The following is a 27307-nucleotide window of genomic DNA, read 5'->3' on the forward strand; positions in this document are numbered from 1 at the left end:
ACCCCCCCCCCCCCCCAAAGTGCCGCTGCCCTGCTCAACTCCCTAGAAATCAGACCAACACCTTGAAGATAGCAACCACATGCCAATCCGTGGCAGTGATCGCTTTAGAGAAACACCGCACATGAAGTGTGTATTATAAATTGTTTTTATGTGAAATACAGGGAGTCAGGGGTCACATTAGAAGCCGACATGGAGCAAGGGATGATGGGAAATGCAGCCAGTCATGTGACAATGCTATTACGGGTCCAATGTGCCCCTTCCAGACCGGATGTTTGGGGATGTTGGCTGAGAAACAGAGAATGCACTTTACAACATCTCATTGCAAGTCATTAGGGATGTGATTTGAAAAAAAAGTCTATATGGTATGCATTTCCTTAATGGTCCAGAATAGATTGCTTCAAACAAAGCTGAGGGTTTAATACTACTTTGAACACCTATAAAAGCAAAATATTTGTACAACATGCTTTGACTAGTCACTCCTAACAGCTACAAAGAAAACGGTTGACTCATAAAATTTGCCTTGGAAAAATTAGCTTTTATGGAGTGGGAAAAAGCAATCTGGTCATAATAAAAGACTCTTTTGCACCGCTTACCTCTCTCTGTTTCTCGATATTTGCTGATGCCAGCTGGGATTTCAGCTTGAAACATAGAACCCACCATTATCTCCTAATGGATCAAAATTAAGCAATGCCGTCAAATAAACATCTGAACATTGAAAACGATGAACATTCGAAAATTACAAGTAAAGTTACAAAAAAAAGTCTGCAAAGTGTAAAGTGCAAAGGGTCCAATCACGGTTTTCTAAAAGAACCAGACCACTGACGACTGGAAAAAAAAAAAAAAAAAGAATTCTATGGCAACATCTTTTTTTAGCCTGGCTTAAGGAATAAAGCTGGCCATACCTGATAAAACAGCCAAAACAAGGTTTGTGGTTGGCTCCCTCCCTCCCAACATTCTTCAATTAAAAATTCCAAGAAGGCAAGCAAGAACTTTGTAGGCCAAACCGATGCAGTCACTGGGGGTAATTTACTAAAACTGGGGTGCCATAAATCTGGTGCAACTCTGCATAGAAACCAACCAGCTTCCCGTTTTTTTTTTTTTGGAAACGCAAAAATTGAACAAGCTGAAGTCAGAAGCCGATTGGTTACCATGCACAGCTGCACCAGTTTTTGCACTCTCCAGTTTCAGTAACTCTCCAGCTGCCACAATACAATAGTCGGGAAAGCAGATTCGTCCACTCACACAGGACAGAATGGATGGAGGCATCTGTTCATTTTTCATGCAGGTTGCAATAAATAAAATTAGGGTATGGCCAGCTTAAAGCTGACCATACAATGTTAGTTCTTCACTCGGCAAACAGGCTGAACGGGGGAAAAAAATAAAAATAAATAGATTCCTCCATCTACACAAACTAAGTGGATGGATAAATGCCCCCACCCAGCAAAACGCTGAGGTTGATTTACTAAAACTGGAGCAGCTCTGCATTGTAGCAAATCAGCTTTTAACTTCAGCTTGTTCAATTAAGCTTTGACAATAAATCACTCCTGCCCATATCTTTTGGGAATATCCACAGATTCAGGATTATTGGCGGGAGGTGACCCAATTCCTCCATGGGTTAACCACCATACCTATCCCTTTGACAGTCAGTATTTGTCTCCTTGGACTAGAGGATTTGTTGGCTTTTACTAAAGTGAGGCATACTTTACTAGGCTTCCTCCTATTTTATGCCAGAAAGGCCATAGTACTTAAATGGAAGTCAGCTAGGCCCCCTACCTTGTCCTCATGGAAACAGTTAATGCAACTATAACCCAAAAAGTATGAAAAATTTTGGCACCTGTGGACAGACTCTGATTCCACGGTAGATGACCAGGAACCAGTGGATTTGTTTAATTTGGCCTCCTGAGTATTTATGAGGCTTCATAATTAAAATGCACGGGCTGTTGTATAAACTTGGACTTTACTGTAACAACAACATAATACTATTACTCTTGTAGTATCCAGCTCTGGTGGATAGGGGGGAGAGATAGTCTTCTAGGTAATGTTCTTGTCATAATCCTACCTACTGTAGATCTGAGCAACGTGTGTCTAGAGTTATATGATAAGTTGTACTCTGTTACGCACATGGCTATGTGCATCAGTTAGCCGGCATATGCCCCAATGGCTATACTATATCTTGTACCTTAAACCATATAATTTTCCAATAAAGAGAATTTTCCCAAAAAAAAAAAAAAAACACTGACTAAAAAAACCTAGAAGCTTATTGGCTTCCACTCAAGTTTGCGTTAATGCGATTTGACATGTCAAATCACATGCCAAATCGGCTGCTATTGCCAGCAATAGCACCGTCCGAATCGGTGCAACGCCAACTTTGCGGCACCACACCGATTCCCAGAGGAGTTTCTGTACTACTTTTGGCGACTTTGGGTGCGATGTCATAGTTACATAGTTGGTAAGGTTGAATAAAGACACCAGTCCATCCAGTTCAACCTGAGTGAGGTGTCTACAATTGTCCCTATCCCTGTACATTGCACATTGGTCCCTACCCTCAAGGAGCCCACAATGCAAGGTCCCCATTCATATACTAGGGCCAATATTGGACAGAAGCCAATTAACCTACATGCATGTCTTTGGAGTGTCAATAGACATCTGTGCCGAAAGCCACACAAATGTCTCTGAAATCACCCCAGAAGTCAGACTGAAATGCGGGTATGAAATCGTGCGAGTTCGGCTGAAATCGCACAATTTCAATCCCGCAGCAGTGTGAACCTGGGCTCAATGCAGAGTCGCACCAGATTTTACACTCAACAATTTTAGTAAATCAACCTCATTGTATTCTGACAAGCGGCACCGACTTCTGTCGAGCAGAGAAGTCCACACTGAGGCTCAAATATCATGCAGCAGAAGGTTCCCACAAAGCTATTGCCAGAGGAAGGTAGACAAAGGTACCCCGCATGCAGAAAATGCAAAAAAAGAAAAAAAATTCCATAAATCTGCTTTAAACCACGGAATTACGATATAGCTGCTACGGTTTGGTTTAGCACCAAGACTGATCATAGCACGGTCCAAGTTTTGAGTTAATCGAAAACCTTACACTGAAAATTTACCTTTTTCCAGTCTTCTGAAGGAATATAATCTTCGTCATCTTCGGACTCCTCTTCCATTTCGTTATCTGAGAAAAATAAAATTTTCATTTTTATTTCACATTAGCCTAGAATGACCTCTCAATCACAGAAAAAAGCAAGACAGACTAAAAAGGAGAGACTTACTGGTATCAAAGTATTTGCATCGCCGAGACCGTGTAACTTCTGGTGCGTCTTGAGTAGCAGATGGTGCCGGCTCGTCAGAGGATTGCGTCTCATCTTCTTGACCAGATGAATCTTTGACAGTTTCATCCTTAAAAAAGGAAAATCCCATCAGTATGTGCAATGAAAACAAGTAGGTTCCCTCTAAATCAGCCAAGGGCAAACCACAAGCTTCAGCCCAAGCTGAATCACTATCTAGCAGGGCATGCTGGGACTTGTAGTTCATGAACAGCTGGCAGCATTGCTGATCTCTGCACGTGCCATTTCTTCAGCTAGTGTTCCGTTACGTAGGAGTGATGTCATCGTGGCTCGGGCCAATCACAGAATGGGAGACATGTCACCGGCTAAAGCGGTGTGCCGAGACCGATGCGAGGGCTTCGATCTAAGGTAATGATATCATAATGAGCTAGTATGCAATGCATACTAGCTCATTGTGCCTTTGTCTTGCAGGATTTTTTTTTGTTCCCGAGGGTTTACAACCAAGTGTATTGTATATATAACCAAAATAAAAAATTCTGTATGGAATTTCATCACACACTGTATTGCATACATGTATATTTACATACATATGCATGTATTGCAGATATGATCTGTATAACAGCAATTTTATACTTGGCGTAAAAATCTATACATGGAGTACGAGGAGGGACACAGGAAATCTTTAACGTGATTTATGTTGCCGCCTGCAGGAGGATTGGACACTGAAAAAGACACAAAAAAAGTAAGAAAGCCCAGAATAAGCCCCCCCTACTCTCACTATGCCTCAGTTTCTTAGCAAAGCCAAACCAAAAGCATGATCATAAAGAGGGGATGGGGCCTGTGTACCCCTATGGTCTCCAAAAAAAAGGATTTTATTCACAGACAGGTCAAGTTAAAGTGTGAGAATTCCAGCAGCTCTAGATCTGAAAATTACTATTTTGTATTTGAGCCTGGTTTCAGAGCCTAGAAAGCACCCCACATGGAACCCAATAGTCAGTTACAGGCTATCAAAGCATCTCCAAAAAAAAAAAGAAAAAAAAAAAGAAAGAGGGAATAAAAATGCTAGCAAAAATACACTAGTCTTTAACACGGCAGAGCTGAAGAAGAGATGTCCATCTTTCTAGGACACTAGCAAGCAACTGAGGCATGCTGGTAGTAGGAATGGTTATCCTGGGCTAGCCTCCCTCCATTATTTTTGTCTGCCAGCACACAACTCCCCGTTGGCAGCAGTATAACCTGAAGGTTAACAACTTCCTGTGCCCCTCAACTGATGAGAAAGATATGTTATTTTTAAGCACACCCTGTCCCTTAATGCTCCCCCCACCTACCTGAACCCAAATGCTTACATGAACCTCTGAAAATAACTCAGACTCCGCACCCTAGCCCTTAAAGTGCAACTTCACTCTCTCAATCAACATTGACTATTTTTAATCCTTACGCTGCTAGCATTAGTAATTATGAAGAAAAGTACTGTATTTATCAGCGTATAACACGTGCCGGCGTATAACGTGCACTCCAAGTTTAGAAGGGAAGTTTAACCACTTGCCGACCAGCGCACGACGATGTACGTCGACAGAATGGCACGGGCAGGCAAATGGGCGTACATGTACGTCCCTTTAAATTTGCCGCCCTGCCACCGGGAGCGCGCCGCCGCTGGTCGGGACCCCCGTGAGTCCGGTCGCGGGACCCGCGGACTCGATCGCCGCGGGCATCCCCGCGATCGTCTCACGGAGCGGCCGAATGAAGAAATGCCGTTGTAAACAACATTTCTCCATTCTGCCTAGCAACTAGTGACGCTGATCTCTGCTCCATGTGATTGGAGCAGAGATCAGTGTTCACTAAATGAAAGCCCAACCTCCCCACAGTTAGTAACACGCCCCTAGGAACACTTAACCCCTACACTGCCACCCACTGGTTAACCCCTTCACTGCCAGTGTCATTTACACAGGAATCACTGCATTTATATAGCAGTGATTACTGTATAAATGACAATGGTCCCAAAAATGTGTCAAAAATGTCCGATGGGTCCCCCACAATGTCACAGTCACAATAAAAATCGCTGATCGCCGCCATTACTAGTAAAAAAATAAATAATAAAACATTATTAATAAAAATGCTATAAAACTATCCCTATTTTGTAAACGCTATAACTTTTGAACAAACCAATCAATAATCGCTTATTGCGATTTTTTTATATTTTTGGGGGATATTTATTATAACAAAAAGTAAAAAATAATGCGTTTTTTTCAAAATTGCCGCTCTATTTTTGTTTATAGCGCAAAAAATAAAAACCGCAGGGGTGATCAAATACCACCAAAAGAAAGCTCTATTTGTGGGAAAAAAAGGACGTCAATTTTGTTTGGGAGCCACGTCGCACGACCGCGCAATTGTCAGTTAAAGCGACGCAGTGCCGAATCGCAAAAAGTGGTCTTGTCTTTGACCAGCAAAATGGTCCGGTCTGAAAGTGGTTAAGGAAAAAAAAAAAAAAAAAAAAAAAAAAAAAAAAACTTACATTTTAAATGCCCATCAATGCAGCCTTGCACACTGTCCACCTGCAGCCTTCCACTAAATTGCAGCATGTTTTCGGTTTAAATTTAGCGCCGCTGCCGAGATCTTCGGCTCCTCTCGCCACCGACAGACAGAGCCAAGCCGAGTGTACTCGGCTCCGTTCGCAGTAATGTCCCTGTCCTGCCCCTTGGACCGGCTCCTATGATGGACACAACACCAGTCCAATGGTGGGACTGCATGTGGAGCCGAGTACACCGTATACTCGGCTTGGTAAATGTCGGCGGCGCTCCACAGACAGTGCAGATCAGCGTGGGATCGGTGTATAACACGCACCCATGATTTCCCTCTGATTTTAAGGGGGAAAAAAGTGCGTGTTATACGCCACTAAATACAATATCTTTTTTTATTTTTATTTTATTTTACATTTCTTCAGTTACTTCCTGGTTTCCAGGCCTAGGCAAATGATGTCATACATCCGAGGAGTCTTCAGTAAGGGAGGAGGAGATTTCTCAGCTAAGCACATCCTCCTGTCTGCATGCACGAGCCAAGTGCAGATGGATTCCAGGAAGTAAAGGCTACATTTATCCTCTGACCTTACTCAAGACGGCCATGGCCAGAAATGCTAGGGGGCCGTTTTTCAAAATAAAGCATAGAGACATGCATGGGTGGGCGAGTTTATTTTAAATATTAAAAATGAATTAAATAGCGTTGTTTGGTTTCTGGTGCTCTGATGCGGTGTAGTGTAGTTCTGCTTTAAGCTAAATTCAACTGTCAGGAGGTACTACTGACTGTTTCACTTAGGAGACCAGGGAAGCTTGCCAGCACCAGCTTGCACACCAATCAATAAGCCACTGAAGCATCCAACACACTGTATGGTGTATGGGTTTGCCCTGACTAGTAGAAGTCAGACTCTGCTTCATGGCCAGAATTTACCTTCATACTGGCTTCTTGTAGTCTGATGCTCACCTTATTTTCCCCACTGCATCCACTGTTCCCATCATTGTCTTCCTCCTCCTCCTCCTCTTCATCCTCTTCTTCCTCCTCCTCTTCTCCAGGTAGAGGTACTGTGCTACCATAGCCATAAAGCCGTAATAATTCATGAATCGGCATCTCACTCTCCTGGAATTAAAGCACTGCTGGTTACCGTTACTATTATTTCATCATTCAGCAGAGACAAACTGATCACAGTTTCTTTTGAATTGCTGTTAAAGGAGAACCCCAAGTCATCTGCATCTACCTAGCTTATAAAAACGTAATCACTTAAGGACCAGGACTTTTTCTAAAACTATTTTTACAAGGTTAAAATTAGTATTTTTTGCTACAAAATTACTTAGAACCCCCAAACATTATATATAGACCCTAGAAAATAAAATGGCAGTCGTTGCAATATTTTATGTCACACTGTATTTGCGCAGTGGTGTTTCAAATGCAATTTTTTGGAAAAAATACACTTTAATGAATAAAACTAAACAAAAAACATTACAGTTAGCACAATTTTTGTTTGTATAACGTCAAAGATGGTTACGCCAAGTAAATAGATACCCAACATGTCATGCTTTAGAATTGCACATGCTTGTAAAATGATGAAAAACGACGGTACTTAAAAATCTCCACAGACATTTCTCCGGTCCTCCAAGGGCATAGAGTCGGGGATATTTTGCCCTCACTCGACTTCCTGCCCATCAATCCAGGTGGCTCCAGTAAGCGGGGCAAATGGCCGACGGGGAGGGGGGCACCTCTCCTGCTGCCTATATAAGTGATCTAAAGGTCTAAAGTGATCTTAAATCCGTCGCCAGGGCCACTTTTATGTGATCGACCAATTTATTTAAAAAAATAACAGGGTTATGGCAGCAAGCTGTTGACAACAATGGTATATAACGTCAAAGTTATGATGTATATATACAGTGGGCGGACCGGAAGTGGTCTGACAATGTTATGATAAAAAAATTAAAACAAAAGTTCTTCAGCAGGGGTGGTGCTTAACCTCTGGTTGGTAACTTCCTTCCTAGATTGCCTTCAGCAATAACAGATCGGAACCAATTACATAATCATGTGGTCCAAAATTGTCAAGGCCCCTCTAGGTTGTTAAAGTGGAGCTCCACCCATTTTATGCACTTTCCCCTCATCTCATTCTTTTTTCCAATGCAAATTTGTTTTTATTTCTTCCAAAACGGAAAAACCCTTTTATTTTCTTCTTTATCCAACACTTCCGGCAGTCCCAGCCTAGGCGATTACATCACTAAGCGATTCGCAAGGGTTCCTCGGATAGCGGCATCATGTATCCTAGGAGACCTTGGGGGTCTCCTAATACCAAAATCTCACTCTATTTCCCGTCAGGAAATGATGTGAATGGAAGGAGTTTGGTGCCATTTTCAAGGAGGAGCATCTACCAGGTAGGAAGTTAAGCCGCTCAGTTCCAAATACCAGCTGTAATTTACAGCAAGAAGTGATGTGGGCACTGAATAGGTGATGCAGACACTGAATAGGCGCCGTGGGATTACTGTGCAGCCGTGAGATCGGGAGGTTCATGCTGGGTAGCCAGCTGCACAAATTGCTGGGAAATAGATACAGGAGGGCTTTGGATGCCCACAGGAGATTGACAGCTTCTGAGATCCAGGTCATTTTATTAAATTGAAACAAAAATAAAAAAAGGAATATAGCCATAACACTATCTAAAGAGTGCATATTAAGAGGAGCAAGTTAAATTGTAGGTCTTAAAAAAAAAAAAAAAAAAAAATTTAATTGGGGAACTGGAACTCTGCTTTATGTGCAGGTGTTTCTAGGGTACAACTGATGCTAGAGCTTACAATACATTTTGGTTAGCTTCCAATTCTGTGGTAACAGTTTGGAGAAAGCCTTTTTCTGTTCCAGCATAACAGTGCCCACGTGCACAAAGCCAACTCCATAAATACATGGTTTGAGGCATTTGATGAAGGAACCCATTTGATGAAAATTTGGATTCAGCAGCAGTATCTGTCATCAAAAAATTCTATGATCTGAATGAGCGCCGACTCCCAGATACACTACAAAATCTTGAACTAATGTACAGTGTTGCATGACTGCGCAATTGTCAATTAAAGTAACCCAGTGCCAAAAAACAAAAAATGGCCTGGCCACTAAGGGGGATAAAATCTTCCGGAGGTCAAGTGGTTTAACACCAAAACAGAAAACATTCTGCAGGGACCTTTACTTTCATAAAATAAGTGTCAAAGGGCCACAGGTTTTGCGCCAAGGTTCTATCAGGATGAAGTTAACATTTGAAGTTGTATTTTTTATGGGTGGATACAGCATTAGTTGATGACAAGTTCTATGAATGGAGTAAGGGGAGGCGCAACTTTTGTCAGTAGCAGCAGCTGGTAACCTTCACAGTGCTGAAAGACAGCCGCCCTCAGGGCACTATCTGGCAGTTGTTACAGATGCACTGCAGGATTTATGAGAATCAGCAGCCTGTGACATATGTACCAATGTACAGTGGTGTGAAAAAGTGTTTGCCCCCTTCCTCATTTCCTGTTCCTTTGCATGTTTGTCACACTTAAGTGTTTCGGAACATCAAACCCATTTAAACAATAGTCAAGGACAACACAAGTAAACACAAAATGCAATTTGTAAATGAAGGTGTTTATTATTAAAGGTGAAAAAAAATCCAAACCATCATGGCCCTGTGTGAAAAAGTGATTGCCCCCCTTGTTAAAACATACTATAACTGTGGTTGTCCACACCTGAGTTCAATTTCTCTAGCCACACCCAGGCCTGATTATTGCCACACCTGTTCACAATCAAGGCATCACTTAAATAGGAGCTGCTTGACACAGTAAGGTCCACCAGAAGATCCTTAAAAGCTACACATCATGCCAAGACCCAAAAGAAATTCAGGAACAATTGAGAAAGAAAGTAATTGAGATCTATCAGTCTGGAAAGGGTTATAAAGCCATTTCCAAAGCTTTGGGAATCCAGCGAACCACAGTGAGAGCCATTATCCACAAATGGCGAAGACATGGAACAGTGGTGAACCTTCCCAGGAGTGGCCGGCCGCCCAAAATTACCCCAAGAGTGCAGCGACGACTCATCCAAGAGGTCACAAAAGACCCCACAACAACGTCCAAGGAACTGCAGGCCTCACTTGCCTCTTGATGATCCCCAAGACTTTTGGGACAACATTCTGTGGACCGATGAGACAAAAGTGGAACTCTTTGGAAGGTGTGTGTCCAAGTATATCTGGCGTAGAAGGAACACTGCATTTCATAAAAAGAACATTATACCAACAGTAAAATATGGTGGTGGTAGTGTGATGGTCTGGGGCTGTTTTGCTGCTTCAGGACCTGGAAGACTTGCCGTGATAAAAGGAACTATGAATTCTGCTGTCTACCAAGAGATCCTGAAGGAGAATGTCCGACCATCTGTTTGTGTACTCAAGCTGAAACGAACTTGGGTTCTGCAGCAGGACAATGATCCTAAACACACCAGCAAGTCCACCACCGAATGGCTGAAGAAAAACAAAATGAAGACTTTGGAGTGGCCTAGCCAAAGTCCTGACCTGAATCCTATTGAGATGTTGTGGTATGACCTTAAAAAGGCCGTTCATGCTCGAAAACCCTCTAATGTAACTGAATTAGGACAATTCTGCAAAGATGAGTGGGCCAAAATTCCTCCAGGACGCTGTAAAAGCCTCATTGCACGTTATCGCAAACGCTTGGTTGCAGTTGTTGCTGCTAAGGGTGGCCCAACCAGTTATTAGGTTTAGGGGGCAATCACTTTTTCACACAGGGCCATGATGGTTTGGATTTTTTTTCACCTTTAATAATAAACACCTTCATTTACAAATTGCATTTTGTGTTTACTTGTGTTGTCCTTGACTATTGTTTAAATTGGTTTGATGTTCCGAAACACTTAAGTGTGACAAACATGCAAAGGAACAGGAAATGAGGAAGGGGGCAAACACTTTTTCACACCACTATACATACTGTAGGACACAGGCTGCTGATTCTGATAAATATAATCCTGCAGTGTATCTTTAACAACTGCTAGATAGTGCCCTGAGCGGCTGTCTTTCAGCACTGTGAAGGTTACCAGCTGCTGCTACTGACAAAAGTTGCGCCTCCCCTTACTCCATTCATAGAATTTGCCTATCTCACAGTACAATGAGTTTTGTGAATGGACAGAGATGCTGTAAATCAACTTCCCCTCCACTCACAGAACGCTATGCATTGTGTGATAGTAGTAAGAATTTCTATGAACGGAGGTGAGGGTAGGTGGTGGCAAGCGGCACAACTTCTGCAAGCAGCTTCTGGTAACCTTAACAGCAGAGGAAGACAGCCGCACAGGGCAGTACCTGGCAGCTGTGAAGGAGACACGGCAGAAAGATTATTGTGTTTCAGGAGCAGCAGCTTACAGGTAACGAGATAACACACCAATACGCATAACTCATGTATTTACTGCTGTATCTCAAAGATATACAAAGATATATACAAAGATATACAACTTCAGCTTTAACAGTTTTCACAGAAAAAAAATAGTTTTCTAAAAAGGATAGTGAAGTTACCAATGAGATTATTAAAGAGGAAGTAAAGGCAAAGCATAATGGACTACTGTGCATCGCATAGTAGCCCATTATGTGTCACTTACCTGACACAGGAGCCAGCGAAGTCACCGCTGTCCCCTGTAGTCCGGCGCATCCATCTTCTCGGTGGGGTCTCGCAGCTCCGCCGCTGTCATTCGCATGCGAACGGGAGCCGACACTCACGGCATCTTCGTCGTCGACGATGCCGTGCTCAGTGCGCCGTTGTCTACGGCGCATGCGCCGTAGACAGCGGTGCCTGTCTTCGGGCAAATATCTCCCTAAACCGTATAGGTTTAGGAGATATTTCTTGGACCTTAACCACTTCAATACAGGGCACTTTCGCCCCCTTCCTTCCCAGCCCAATTTTCAGCTTTCAGCGCTCTAGCGCTTTCAGTGACAATTGCGCGGTCATGCTACGCTGTACCCAAATGAAATTTTTATCATTTTGTTCGCACAAATAGAGCTTTATTTTGGTGGTATTTATTCACGACTCCGTTTTTTATTTTTTGCGATATAAGCGCAAAAAAGCGGAAATTTGGAAAAAAAAAACAATATTTTCTTTTTTCTACTTCAATAAAAATCCAATAAAATCAAATTTTGTCATAAATTTAAGCCAAAATGTATTCTGCTACATGTTTTTGGTAAAAAAAAATCCGTTAAGTGTATAATAATTGGTTTGTGTGATCACGGACATATGTACGCAAATGATCATGTACATATGTGTGCAGGTGATCACGTACATATGTGTGCAGATAATCATTGGGACATGTGATTTTAGTGGGACATATGTGGGGGACATGTTTTTATTATTAGGGACATGTGTTTTTATTATTTGGGGACATGTATGTTTTGGGGACATGTGTGGGGACATTGTGTTTATACTGTGTGATGTGTTTACTGTGTGGTGTGTTTACTGTGTACACTAGACTGGTGATCAGTGAGTAAAAAGCTGTAAAAAGCAGCTCATACTCACTGATCAGCAGCCGGCTGCAGCGATCTGCTCTCCTCTCCACAGCGATGACTTCTGTGTGAGGAGAGGAGGAGCCGATTGCCTAGCAACCGGCTGTTTGTTTACATCACATGACGGCCGTGATTGGACACGGCCGTCATGTGATCAGGAGGGCCAATCACAGAGCCCTCCTGCCGATCTGAGATGCGCCGTGTCCGGGTGACACGGGCGCATCGGGATCGCGCCGCTGCGCGGGCGCGCGCGATCCCGCTACTCCTGAATGTTGTTCCTGAACGTCATATCAGGAGTAGGCGGCTCCCACCCGGCCGTATATGTGCATTGGCCGGGTGGGAAGTGGTTAATCTAGGCTTACCTGTAGGTCAAAGTGTGTTGTAAGGGTTTACAACCACTTTAAGCAGAGTAAGCAGAGTTCACATAGGCCACAAGGTGGCAGTATCTTTGGTTAAAGTTTAAAAAAAACAACTGCATCTATATTGTGTGAAAGATGCAGTATCTACCACTTGCCTACAGGGCACTTTCACCCCATTCCTGCCCAGGCCAATTTTCAGCGCGGGAAGAAGAAGAAAGAAGAAAGAAGAAAGAAGAAAGAAGAAAGAAGAAGAAAGAAGAAGAAAGAAGAAAGAAGAAGAAGGAAGAAAGAAGAAGAAGGAAGAAGAAGAAGGAAGAAGGAAGAAGAAGAAGAAGAAGAAGAAGGTTTTTCTTAGCTTCCGTTATACAATTTTGTGATTTTTCTCCCTCACTGATGGGCACTGTTGGGGCTGCACCGATATTCAGGACACTGATGACCATGACCCACATGTGGATTGCAGCTCATCGGCTCTCCTCACGCACTGTCAGCATGAGGAAAGGACTGCCGATAACCGGCATATCCTCTTAACACTGTGATTGGACACAGCTGGTCACATGGTAAAGAGCCATTGTGATTGGTTCTTTATCCTGATCTGTAATTGGCTGTGTCCGAAGGACACAGTGATCACAGATTACTGGCAATGCGTGCCGCAGGGGGCCCAATTACAGGGGGAACGTCCATAGACTCCTTCCCTGGCAATGTCCGACCACACTATAGCTGTCATTCGGCAATAGTGCAGTCCTGAAGAGGTTAAACATTTTGTACCATACGATTTAAAAAACACAGAAGCAGAGCTAATGACATAAAATGTATTGTTTTTTTTATTTAAAAATACCTGGATGTACTAGAGACTGACGACTTGGACTTTGCTCAGCAGTAACACCCAAACGACGTGGTTACCGGGATACATGTCACCTATGGCACATTTCTACGGAATACTCTTAGCGCTATTAAAATGGAGTGAGCTGTAAAGTGGCAAATTCAAGGCAATAAAAAAAAAGGAGAGAAGCGCTCCATTTCACTCACCCTTTCCAGGTGCTCAATCTCAGAACTGAAGTTCACATCGCCCTCCAGTAACTCTTCCTCCTCCAAAGTCCGCTCGTCGTCGAACTCATGAACCAACATGTCGGCTGAGGGGTCAAACTCATGGTCATCGGATGTAGCCGAGCCTCCTAATCCAAAAAAATAAACACAAATATGTCTATTGGAGACTGTAAAAAAAAAAAAAAAAAAAAAAAAAAAAAATTTAACCAATTACCGACCGGTGCACACCAACGGACGTCAGCAGCGTGCGCACCAGCCGGCACCTCCGGGAGTCGGGTCGTGGGTCCGACGGACTCGATTGCCACGGGCATACCCACGATCATCTCACTGGGAGGAAGAACGGGGAGATGCTAATGTTAACAAGCATCTTCCCCCATTCTGCCTAGTGACAGTGTCACTGATCTCTGCTCCCTGTGATCGGGAGCAGAGATCAGCGACGTGTCACACGTAGCCCCACAGTTAGAAACACACCCCAGGACACACAACCCTTACCCTGCCCCCTAGTGGTTAACCCTTTCACTGCCAGTGTCATTTACACAGGAATCAGTGCATTTGTATAGCACTGATCGCTGTATAAATGACAATGGTCCCAAAAATGTCCGATATGTCCGCCATGTCGCAGTCACTGCAAAAATCGCAAATCGCCACCATTACTAGTAAAAAAAAAATTTTTTTTTATAAAAATGCCATAAAACATCCCCTATTTTGTAAACGCTATAACTTTTGCGCAAACCAATCAACCGCTTATTGCGAATTTATTTATTTTTTTAACCAAAAATATGTAGAATACGTATCGGCCTAAACTGAGGAAAAAATATGTTTTATATTTTTGAGGGATATTTATTATAGCAAAATGTAAAAAATAATGCTTTTTTTTTTTCACAATTGACGCTTTTTTTTGTTTATAGCGCAAAAAAAAAAACGCAGAGATGATCAAATACCACCTAAAGAAAGCTCTATTTGTGGGGGAAAAAAAAAAAAAAGGACATCAATTTTGTTTGGGAGCCACATCGCACGACCGCGCAATTGTCAGTTAAAGCGACGCAGTGCAGAATCGCAAAAAGTTCTCTGGTCAGGAAGGGGGTAAAATTTTCTGGGGCTGAAGCGGTTAAAAAAAAAATATTGAAATATTCCATGTACTATGGTCCCAGGTCCCTACAGGGGATGACTTCTTGCAAATTTGGATAATTTTCAGAGCATTTCGGGATCCCTAACAACCTGTGTGCTCTGGTAAGCAATTAAACGCCGATTAGGCAGCCAACATTTGCCGCCCTCCTGCTACACCCCATGCCTTTGTGTTGGCCACTAAAGATAGTTAGACCTACTGGCAAAGAGGAAGCAGCGGGGGGAGGGGGAGAGAGGGTGCAGGCCAGAAAGCTGGAAAGTAAACCGTGGTAAATATTGTAGAACAATATGCACCCCGATATGGTGGATCCTAGACAGCTCTTTGGATCTGCATTTTAAAAGCCAAGGTAACCGGTATTCACAATTTGTTTTTCTTTCGTTTAACTCAGCGGGCTGAACGAAAAGAAAAAAAAAAAAAAAAACTGAAGAGATCACTGTACTATGTGATGTTAGTACAGAGATCTCCCCGCTGAGCTATTGTGTTCTGACAGGGGGAGAGGGTCAGCGTTCGCAGACATTGGCTGAGAGTGCTGATCAGATGCCGATAGGCTGCTGGTTTTCCAGCAGGCTCATTTGACAGAAGCTGGTCATGAGATTGGCTTCTATCAAACAAGGGCCTGTAACCGCACAGGCCGAATGTCGGCCGGCCTCTACTGCACAAGCTGATTTCGGCCATGTGTACGGGGCTTAAAGTGGTTGTAAAGGCAGAACGTTTTTTTCATCTTAATGCATTCTATGCATTAACCACTTCAGCCCCGAAATAATTTACCCCCTTCCTGACCAGGCTATTCAAACAAAATATCTATTCTTTTGGTGGTATTTGATCACCTCAGTGGTTTTTATTTTTTGCGCTATAAAGAAAAGAGCGACTATTTTTTGGGGGGGGGGGAAAAAATATTACTTTTTGCTATAATAAATATTCCAATTAAAAAAAAAAAAAAAGAAAGAAAAAATATTTTTTTTCCTGTTTAGGCTGATATGTAATCTACTTTTTTCCAAAACTGCAATAAGCATATATTGATTGGTTTGCGCAAAAGTTATAGCGCCTACAAAATAGGTTATTGATTTATGGCATTTTTAACTAGCAATGGCATTGATCTCGGGATTTTTTTCGGGACTGACAAATCAGACACTTGGCACTTCTTTGAAACCTTTGACATTTATACAGCGATCAGTGCTATAAATAGCCACCGATTACTGTATAAATGTCACTGGCAGGGAAGGGGTTAGCACTAGGGGGCTATCAAGGGGTTAAATGTGTTGCCTCTGTGTGTTCTAACTGTTGGGGAATGGGACTGACTGGGGCAGGAGACAGATCATTGTTCCTATATACTAGGAACACACGATCTGTCTCCTCTCCTCTGACAGGACGTGGATTTGTGTGTTTACAAGCCACACAGATTTACTATCCTGCTCTGTCATGAGCTATCGCGGCTGCCGTGCACACTCACTGGCTCCTCAGTGATGCGGTGCATGCCCCCCTATACCCCTGAAAGCTGCCACCGATTTGTACAGGGGGGACATTCTGCTGGCGGTCGGCATGTGGTTCAGATAAAAACCATTCTATGTGTAGCAGCTTTTCCCAGCCCCAGGCCCCCCCCCCCCCACTTATCTTAGTCCCATCTCTATCCAGCGATGTCCACGAGTGCCCCAGCTGTCCCCAGGAATCTCCCCCCTGATTGGCTAAGACACAGCAGCAGTGCCACTGGCTCCCACTACTGTCAAACTCAGCCAATGAGGGGGAGAACCATGGCTCTGTGTCTGAATGGCACTCAACAGGAGGGAGGGGCATAGAACTCCAGCTGGGGACCCAAGAAGAGAAGGGTCGAGGCTGCTATGTGCAAAACCACTACACAGAGCAGGCAAGTATAACATGTTTACTATTTTAATAGAAAAAAAAAAAAAAGAAGACTTTACAATCACTTTAAGGCTGGGCATTCGAGAAGAGAACATTACCATGGCAAAGGTAAATTCCATTTGTCTGTAGTTTTACTTTCCTTTTTCAATAAATTCAAGCAATATGGGATATAGATAGATAATTGTGTATGTGTGTATATATAATATAATATATATATATATATATATGTTTTTTGATGGACACCACCCCGCTGCGGTGTCAGCGCCGGTCCTGGAGAAAAAAATTTTGCTGAAATTTTGAATCGATTTAATCTCTCAACTCGATTTTTTTTTCCCCCCCCAGCCCTAGTGTGTGTGTGTGTGTGTGTGTGTGTGTGTGTGTATATATATATATATATATATATACACACACACACACACACACACACTAGGGCTGGGGGGGGAAAAAAAAAATCGAGTTGAGAGATCAAATCGATTCAAAATTTCAGCAAAATTTTTCTCTCCAGGACCGGCGCTGACACCGCAGCGGGGTGGTGTCCATCAAAAAAAAAAAATAAAAAAAAAAATAAAAAAAACACTTGATTTAAAATCGTGATCCAGGTTTTTTTTTTTTTTTCTTTTAAATTGCAGATTTTTGTGGGGGGATAAAATCACCCAGCTCTAATACATACATACATTTTATTTATTTTTTTGCACATACATGAAATGATAAAACAAATAAAAAAAACTTTAAAGTTACCTGGGCTTACATTCCCAAGAGAAGGCTGTAAAAAAATAAAAAAAAAAATAAAAAGAAATCTGTTAGGCCAAAAAAGTAACAATTTTACACAGCAACAACAAAACTTAAAAGTGAAACCCAAGTGAACGGCACTTTGTTTGCTAAAGCATTGCATGTCAAATCTCCATTTTTAATCAAAATACGTATTTTTTTGTCCTTTGTAAGGACATGCTGCTAATCTCCTGCAGCCTCTTCTTGTCAACAATGTACTTCCACAATGACCTTCTTGGCAGAACCACCAAAAATTATATATTTTTTAATGAGATATAAAGATTTAAAAAAATTTTTTTTTTTTTTTTTTTAAATGAATGGTCGTAAAGGCAGAAGTTTTTCTTTTTTTACCTTAATACAGCTCCCCATCCCCCTTATACCTACCTGAGCCTCATCTCGATCCAGCCATGTGCACGAGAGCCTTTCTTCTCTCACTGGCTGCTGTCAACCACAGCCAGTGAAGAGGAAACGGGGGTGGGGCTGAGCCACACTCTGTATATGTCTTATGAACACACAGAGGAGGCTGAGAGCAGCATGCTATGGTGAGCACTAGGCGGAGGGGGAGGGGGGGGCAGTCTGGGGACCCAAGAGGAGGATCAGGCCTGCAGAACCATTACATAGAGCAGGTAAGTGTAACAGGTTTATGGATTAAAAAAAAAAAAAAAAAAAAAAAAAAAAAGGAACCATTAGAATCACTTTAGATGAACATGTTATTGCAAGATGGACTTTAGACCTACATTACTATTATTAAAGCTGCAATCCAAAATAGCTTTAAAATCAGGCCTTATGTTTTTTTTTTTTTAAACCTACCTAGGTTTAGTAATAAATGACCCTTAGGCCCCCTTCACACGTGCGGACAGCGTGTCCGTATTTCATCCATCCGTTTGCGGATGAAATACGGACATACATGCATCCCTATAGGATAGTGGGTGTCAGCAGATGAACATCCGCTGACATCCGATATCGTCCGTTCCCGCTATGGTCCGATTCTGCAGGGAGAGAAAAACACTATTTTTCTATCCATCTGCAGAGCGGATCGGAGGAACATGGACAGACGGTCCGTGTTCATCTGATTCCCCCATAGGGGGAGAGCAGAGAGTTGACAGGGCGGTCCCTGCACAGTGTGCTAGGACCGCCCTGTCATCCAACCGGCTCAGCGGGGATAAACGGAGCGATCCCCGCTGAGCAAGCGGATGTTCACAGGGCAGATCATCACGGGCCCGTCCTGTGTGAAAGGACCCTTATAAAGGGTAAGTTCACCTGTAATAAATAAAAGTTATGAGAACATATTTTTGTAAAAATTTTATTTCTCCCCCCCCCCCACCCCCACCAGGAGCCTGGAGAGCATTGCACCTGCAATCAGCATATCAAGGGTGCAATGTCAGGCTCCTGCAGACAGTACAGCTGCTTGCACCTCCTATACGTGCAAACAGTTACTGGAGCGCAGGAAACGTCAACGAACTCACAAAAGCACTCAGAGTTTATTGAGAACTATAAGCAGTCTGCCGCGGTGACAGACAGTACTTGTAGTTCATTCACAGAACTCTGTGAATGAATGAATGATGCCGCTGTGTAGGCAGAGTCCCGGCACAGCCACACAGTTTTTAAATTGTGACAGCGGCGCCTGTTATTACAATGAGAGATCGTGTGTGTGTGTGTGGGGGGGGGGGGGGATGTCTACTCCTCTCTTCCTCTCTAAAAAATGTGTTTGGCAGGTGGTGAGGAGGCGATATGTTGCCACCCGATTTAAACCCATGAATGCACGCAATTGTGACGCAGTAGTATGACAATTTGAGGTTTAAAGTGATTGTAAAGGCTCATTCTTTTTCTGTAAAGACGAACTTACACTTTAAGGTTGCCTACCCCTCTCCTCTGAGTACGCAATGCTGCTGCAACAGACTTCAGTTCACATCATGCAACAACTAGCATGAATTTTTTTGTCTGGATTGTGACTGATCTCTATCACTCGCAGCCTTCTGTCTACACCAGCATTGGTGCATGCCGCTCAGGAGGCACAGGCGGCAGTGCCTCAGTTATAAAATTTGCTAGATAGTGCTCACTGTCCAGAGAGGAGGAGATATGGCCCACATCCCTAAACCAGACAAGCTACAAAAAAAAAAAAAAAAGGGAGAATTTTCCTCCAAGTGGAACTTTGAAGGGCAACTCCACAAAAGAGCAAAACGTAAGCATAAAAAAATAGAATTGTTTTATTGGAAAAGATTAAAAGGGGTTATAAAAGGTACCAATATTTTTGCATATATCTGATCTATATGCTGCATAGAATTTGTAATCTATATATTATTTCAACCAAAATGTATATTAAACCCGTTTTCTTGATAGCTATTTTCAGCACTTCCTCCTTTACAGTCTTGTTCAATTGCCTTGGCTCCCTACAGCTACATCATATGTTAAATGGGAACTACAATTACCTTTATGCTTATGCTCCAAAGGGGGTGGAGTAAAGGCAGGGCTGTGCTGTTGAAATCCTGATTCTTATTTCAATAAAATGGCATGGGAGGCGGAGCTACAGCATCTTAGACACGCCCACGGCTCCTGTGCCTGTGAATGCAGACATCGTCTCCCCGTAGGGATGTAGTCCCAATGGAGGGGGGCGTGCACTCCATACAGAACGGCTCTGCGGGTGGGGCAACCTTCTACAATAGTGATGGCGAACCTTGGCGTCCCAGATGTTTTGAAACTACATTTCCCATGATGCCCATGTACTCTGCAGTGTAGTTGAGCATCATAGGAAATGTAGTTTCAAAACATCTGGGGACGCCAAGGTCCGCCATCACTGTTTTAGGACAAGAACAGGAAGCAGCAAAAACAGACACCAAAAAAGAAGCATTTACAAACAAAAATGAAGGAAAAGGTAAGTGAACACACAGTACACTACCTTAAATAGGTAGGAAGGCCGGATGGGTTTTACTGCTCCAAAAAAAAAAATAAAAAAAAAAAAAAAACCCAAGGACCAGCACCTTCAGAGGCTCCAGCGTTAGAGAAATTTTGACGCCAATGCGCAAAAACGCGCAGTAACGCTATACCAACGTCTTTTAGTGTCAGTGTTTTTGAGCTGTAAAAATGTTTATAATGTGATGGGATTTATTTATTTTTTTTAAATGCACTTTAGCAAACGCTGATAAACGCGCATTGACGCCAGAGCAAAACGCTAATAAAATCCCGTTTTTAACGCTGCTTTTTTCCAGAAGTTGAAACTAGCTTAACTAGTTTTTTTTAATAATGTCCGTGTGTATGAGGCCTTAAACTAAAACAATTGAGATGACTAAGAGTAAAAGCCATTTTAGTCAAAAGACTATGACTACAACTAAACGGCAATTAAGTCCTAAGACTAAAATTAACACTGCCCACAATACAATGAGAAAAAAAAAAAAAAAAAGAAGGTTTATTATATATGTGAAATATGTTGCAGCTTACCAATCATTAGATGTGGTGGCTGCATTTGTTTCCTTCTGTTTTCTCCTGTTAATATGGCCAGTAACACACCTCCTGTATTATTCAGACACCACTCTGGATGAATGAGCAAAGGAGGCATATTTGGACTGCAACATTCTCCAAAGACATGCAGGTAGGTTAATTGGCTTCTGTCCAAAATTGGCCCTGGTATATGAATGGGGACCTTGGATTGTGGGCTCCTTGAGGGTAGGGATCGGTGTGAGTGTGCAATGTACAGGGATAGGGACAATTGTAGACACTCACTCAGGTTGAACTGGATGGACTGGTGTCTTTATTCAACCTAACTATGAATTCTCAGTCAGGAGGTGTTAGATGTACTAGCGGATTTAAATACAGAAAGAAATTGTGGAGGACTACAGAACACCTCCACTTCTCCTTAAAGTGGGGTGCCCCTAAAAAAAAAAAAATTAGAAGTCAGCAGCTACAAATACTGCAGCTGCTGACTTTTAATAATCGGACACTCACCTGTCCCAGGGTCCAGCGATGCGGGGGAACGAAGCCCCTCCCCTCGTTCCCCGCTGTGGCGTCATTCGTACTGTGGGCACCCGGCTGTGGCTTCACAGCCGGGCACCTACTGCGCATGCACGAGCAGCGCAGGGCGCTATGATACACCACACAGTCATCTGGGACACGCGACAGGTCCTAGAGGCGATTCAGTTCGCATTGTGCACTATACAAGTATTTCATTCATTCAGATGAGATGTGTGGCGCAAGGGGGAAGTGATGTCACCAGCCCGGGCAAGGAAGAAGGCAGACTACGAGGGACCCCCTAGCAACAGGTATTTAGAGGTGAGTAAAAAATAAAACATTTTTTCCAATTATTTTTTTAAAGAATTTTAAGCACTTTTTTATTTTTTGGTGGCAACACCACTTTAACTCCATAAAGAGGGAAGGGAATGGGATGCATTTTGTAATCCACAAAGAGAGTTTGGCTGATAAAAGTCACACAGGAATAGACCAGCTGACAAGATTGTTGGCGGGATCAATAAGGATTTTTTTGCACTTATTGAAAAGATGCAACACAATTTCAAGAGTATATTTAACATCACAAAACGGAACAAATAAGAGAAGTATGGTTGGACTTTGGTTTTTATTTACATACAGAGTGAGAAACTTCTATAACTCCTCTTTATCAGATTACAGTATATCTTTGTATGGGAGGTTTCCCACACAGACAAGAGGAGGAGGTTGGGAAGGAAAATATAACAAGACGTGTCAGACAGAAGAGAAAGTGAAAGAAATTCCCGAAACAAAAAAACATGAAAATGAGCCAAATTACTGATGGAAATGATGACATGAAACCGTATTCATTTCTTCTCTCTCTGATCTCCTACTGACTACAACACACATTTCTTTTCATTACCCGGGAAAAGATACATTGTAACATTCAATCTTCCCCAAAATAGCATTAAATGGATCTCCTAAAATATGGCGTCAGCTTTCTCAGCCTCGAACTGCGAGGAATTCCAGACTCGGTGTCTTTGTGGAATTTAAGAAGGCCAAAATTTACAGAAAATTTGGAGCACAGCAGATGGGATAAAAATCGATATTTTCTTTTATTTGTCCCCAGTGACAGCACAGACTCAGAAACCGGCCTGTCCTAAAAAGGCCCCGCGGCCAGATCTAGAACCGCACTTCCACGACTTTCCATCACCCGGCAGTAACACAAAAAATAAAATAATTCACACTCATTGAATTTAAACATAGGAATGCATAAAATAAATGTATTAGAAAGGAGTGGAATCCCGTCCAAAATTTGAGTTAGGCCTAGTTTACACATAGTCCTGGGGGCAGTAACAACAGGTGCTTGAACTGCAGTCTTACTGCCACCCCTTAAGAGAATGCAGCAGCCAGAGGAGACTGTAATCTGATAAAGATGGGTTATAGAAGTTTCTCACTCTGTAATGCTTTGCTTCATAGCAAGTATATCCCTGTCAGGGGGAGGTACTGCATGGAACTCTTGGTACCGAGGATGCACTTTCCTGAAAATTTGTTTTAACATTTATTTTTTTTATATATAAAATTGTATTATATTCGATTTTCCAATTAATATAAATTTAATTTAAATGTGAATTTATTGTTGGCCATTATAGGCACCTTTAGTGCAAGGAAATCTCAAGAAAAATGCAATCTGCAGTCTCTAACCATCTCTTACTTAAAGGATCGCTAAAGATACATTTTTTTTTCTTAGTTTAAATAACAAGCATGTTATACTTACCTCCACTGTGCAGCTCATTTTGCACAGAGTGGCCCCAAACCTGCTCTTCTGGGGTCCCTCGGCGGCTATCTCAGCCCCCCCCCCCCCGCAAGGACTCTACACCTTCATGCGAGCTCCCTCACATGCGGACATGCTCTCATGATATAGCCGCTCACTGTATCACTCAGCCCCGCCCCCCGGCACGCCACATCATTGGATGTGATTGACAGCAGCGCGAGCCAGTGGCCAATCCAATTCTTTAGCAAGGCAGTGGTCGTCTTGGAGGTGTGTTTGGGGTCGTTATGTTGGAATACTGCCCTGCGGCCCAGTCTCTGAAGGGAGGGGATCATGCTCTGCTTCAGTATGTCACAGTACATGTTGGCATTCATGGTTCCCTCGATCTGTAGCTCCCCAGTGCCGGCAGCACTCATGCAACCCCAGACCATGACACTCCCACCACCATGCTTGACTGTAGGCAAGACACACTTGTCTTTGTACTCCTCACCTGGTTGCCCCCACACACGCCTGACACCAAATAAGTTTATCTTGGTCTCATCACACCACAGGACATGGTTCCAGTAATCCATGTCCTTAGTCTGCTTGTCTTCAGCCTTTCTTGTGCATCATCTTCAGAAGAGGCTTCCTTTTGGGATGACAGTCATGTAGACCAATTTGATACAGTGTGCGGCGTATGGTCTGAGCACTGACAGGCTGACCCCCCCCCCCCACCCCTTCAACCTCTGCAGCAATGCTGAAGACAACCACTGGATATGACGCTGAGCACATGCACTCAACCTCTTTGGTCGACCATGGCGAGGCCTGTTCTGAGTGGAGCCTGTCCTGTTAAACCGCTGTATGGTCTTGGCCACCGTGCTGCAGATCAGTTTCAGGGTCTTGGCAATCTCAGGCCAAAATCACCGGGGTATGTAAACTTTTGATCAGGGTCATTTGGATAGTTCTGTTGTAATTATGATTTTAAAAAAAAGTAAAACACAATTGATAATAAATAGCTTCAGCCAAACACTAACCATGAGTGAAAGAAAGGTTTGTTATTCACTTTCTATGAAAAATGGCCAAGAAATCATAAATTCTGCCAGGGTATGTAAACTTATGAGCACAACTGTACATACACACACACTGTATATATTATGCAATAAAAATACCAACCAAAAAAAGCCAACATGGGGGGAGTTTAGAGGCAAAGGAGAGGGGAAAAAAAAAAAAGGAAAAAGCGCAAACACCTGTAGAAGCAGCTTTTTTCACATGGAGTGTACACAGGCCCTTATTCCACATCCTGCCTGCCAGCGAATCATTCAAGGGTACTTGTTCATAAAAAAAGTATCGGTAGCACCCTGCCTCTTTGGTGACACAGTGGGCATAGACCAACAGAGGGGTCCTCTGGTGGGCCAATCCAAGCCTGTTGCAAAAGCAGGGAGCCATGGACCCGGTAAGTGAGAAGCACAGCTAGCGAAGACGAGACCTACAAGTCACCCGGGATATTCTCATCAATATCATTACTACAACTCATCAACATATTCAGAGATTTCCACCACTAAATAATTAAAATAGATATAAAGTAAATACCTAAAATCTCAGTTTTCAGGCGTTTTTTTATAGTACTGTAAGTGAGGACATAAAAATAAAATATACACACACACACACACACACACACACACACACAGGGGGAATCTTCCAATGCAGGGTCAGCTGTAAAAAGATGGGACCCTTATTTCCTGTTGTGTCCACGGAAGAGGGAGTGAAAGGAAATCTCCCCCAATGAGACACAAATAAAAAAAACAAAAAAAATAAAAAAACAGAACATTCCTTGAAAATGATGATGTCATCTCAGAAGTCGTTCAGGAGGGATGCAAGCCGCACTTCCTAATATACAGTGCCTTGCGAAAGTATTCGGCCCCCTTGAACTTTTCAACCTTTTGCCACTTTTCAGGCTTCAAACATAAAGATATAAAATTTTTATTTTTTGTGAAGAATCACCAACAAGTGGGACACAATTGTGAAGTGGAACGAAATCTATTGGATTTTTTGAAACTTTTTTAACGAATAAAAAAAATGAAAAGTGGGGCGTGCAAAATTATTCGGCCCCCTTGCGTGAATACTTTGTAGAGCCACCTTTTTCTGCGATTACAGCTGCAAGTCGCTTGGGGTATGTCTCTATCAGTTTTGCACATCGAGAGACTGAAATTCTTGCCCATTCTTCCTTGCAAAACAGCTCGAGCTCAGTGAGGTTGGATGGAGAGCGTTTGTGAACAGCAGTTTTCAGCTCTTTCCACAGATTCTCGATTGGATTCAGGTCTGGACTTTGACTTGGCCATTCTAACACCTGGATACGTTTATTTGTGAACCATTCCTTTGTAGATTTTGCTGTATGTTTGGGATCATTGTCTTGTTGGAAGATAAATCTCCGTCCCAGTTTCAGGTCTTTTGCAGACTCCAACAGGTTTTCATCCAGAATGGTCCTGTATTTGGCTGCATCCATCTTCCCCTCAATTTTAACCATCTTCCCTGTCCCTGCTGAAGAAAAGCAGGCCCAAACCATGATGCTGCCACCTCCATGTATGACAGTGGGGATGGCGTGTTGAGGGTGATGAGCTGTGTTGCTTTTACGCCAAACATATCGTTTTGCATTGTGGGCAAAAAGTTTGATTTTGGTTTCATCTGAGCAGAGCACCTTCTTCCACATGTTTGGTGTGTCTCCCAGGTGGCTTGTGGCAAACTTTAGATGAGACTTTTTATGGATATCTTTGAGAAATGGCTTTCTTCTTGCCACTCTTCCATAAAGGCCAGATTTGTGCAGTGTACGACTGATTGTTGTCCTATGGACAGACTCTCCCACCTCAGCTGTAGTTTTCTGCAGTTCATCCAGAGTGATCATGGGCCTCTTGGCTGAATCTCTGATCAGTCTTCTTCTTGTCTGAGCTGAAAGTTTAGAAGGACCGCCAGGTCTTGGTAGATTTGCAGTGGTCTGATACTCCTTCCATTTCAAAATGATCGCTTGCACAGTGCTCCTTGGGACGTTTAAAGCTTGGGAAATCTTTTTCTATCCAAATCCGGCTTTAAACTTCTCCACAACAGTATTACGGAGCTGCCTGGTGTGTTCCTTGGTCTTCATGATGCTCTCTGCACTTTCAACAGAACCCTGAGACTATCACAGAGCAGGTGCATTTATACAGAGACTTGATTACACACAGGTGGATTCTATTTATCACCATCAGTCATTTAGGACAACATTGGATCATTCAGAGATCCTCGCTGAACTTCTGGAGGGAGTTTGCTGCACTGGAAGTAAAGGGGCCGAATAATTTTGCACGCACCACTTTTCAGTTTTTTATTTGCTAAAAAAAAAGTTTAAAATAGCCAATAGATTTTGTTCCACTTCACAATTGTGTCCCACTTGTTGGTGATTCTTCACAAAAAATAAAAATGTTATATCTTTATGTTTGAAGCCTGAAATGTGGCAAAAGGTTGAAAAGTTCAAGGGGGCCGAATACTTTCGCAAGGCACTGTACAAATAACCACTAAATGACTCTATAAATCCTACAATAAAAAAAATCATGAAAACACAACACAAGCTCAAATGTCACATCAAAAAAATAACTTTTAGGTAGATTGATGGGAAAACCCCACAAGTTCCATTCAATAATTCACAAAATTTTCCAGTAAAGCGTCATAATCTGCCATGTAAGTACAGAACACCACGTATACCCATCTCACTGCATTTATAGAGACTACAGAATTCTGACAAATTCCTCTCCAAATAACATTGGCCGATACATGAAGAGACACACGCAGGGCACTGACAAGCGGCGCTTCCTATTGAGCAGTTTGGTAATTGGCACAAGCAACACAGCAAACGGCACATTACAAACAAGAGATTTAAAGCTGAAGCCCAGGTTTGTGTCACATGGTTACCCTCCTCCAGCTTGGACCAACGTAAATATGCACGTTCCATATCTCCACCCTGGAAGTGGAGAGTAAGTGTAGTAATCATCTCATCCTGGTCTTCCAGATCCTATGGCGAGCAATTGCCCTTCTGCATAGTAACCGTAGGGGGGGCTGCTTGCACAACATAGGCGCCATTCACAGAATGACCTGCATTCTTCTCCATGAATGCGAATGGTTTTCTGATTGGACCAGTTGGAGAACATGATACCACTA

General features: G+C 42.7%; 1 protein-coding gene across 2 annotated transcripts in view; it reads right to left on the reverse strand.

Annotated features, from left to right (window-relative positions):
- The window catches only part of MIER1 (MIER1 transcriptional regulator), a 66778-nt gene that overhangs the window by 21963 nt on the left and 17508 nt on the right, over positions 1-27307 (reverse strand). For both annotated transcript variants that reach the window (XM_077450524.1, XM_077450523.1), the window contains exons 2-7: positions 17431-17455; positions 13692-13837; positions 6756-6908; positions 3267-3393; positions 3105-3169; positions 594-666 (exon numbers count right to left, since the gene is read on the reverse strand). In XM_077450524.1, the coding sequence (XP_077306650.1) occupies positions 594-666; positions 3105-3169; positions 3267-3393; positions 6756-6908; positions 13692-13837; positions 17431-17455 (589 nt within the window). The remainder of the gene's footprint in view (positions 1-593; positions 667-3104; positions 3170-3266; positions 3394-6755; positions 6909-13691; positions 13838-17430; positions 17456-27307) is intronic.

This window comes from Lithobates pipiens, unplaced genomic scaffold, assembly GCF_037356315.1.
Source record: "Lithobates pipiens isolate NorthernLeopardFrog02 unplaced genomic scaffold, aLitPip1_a1.2 Scaffold_23, whole genome shotgun sequence".
Lineage (NCBI taxonomy): Eukaryota > Metazoa > Chordata > Amphibia > Anura > Ranidae > Lithobates > Lithobates pipiens.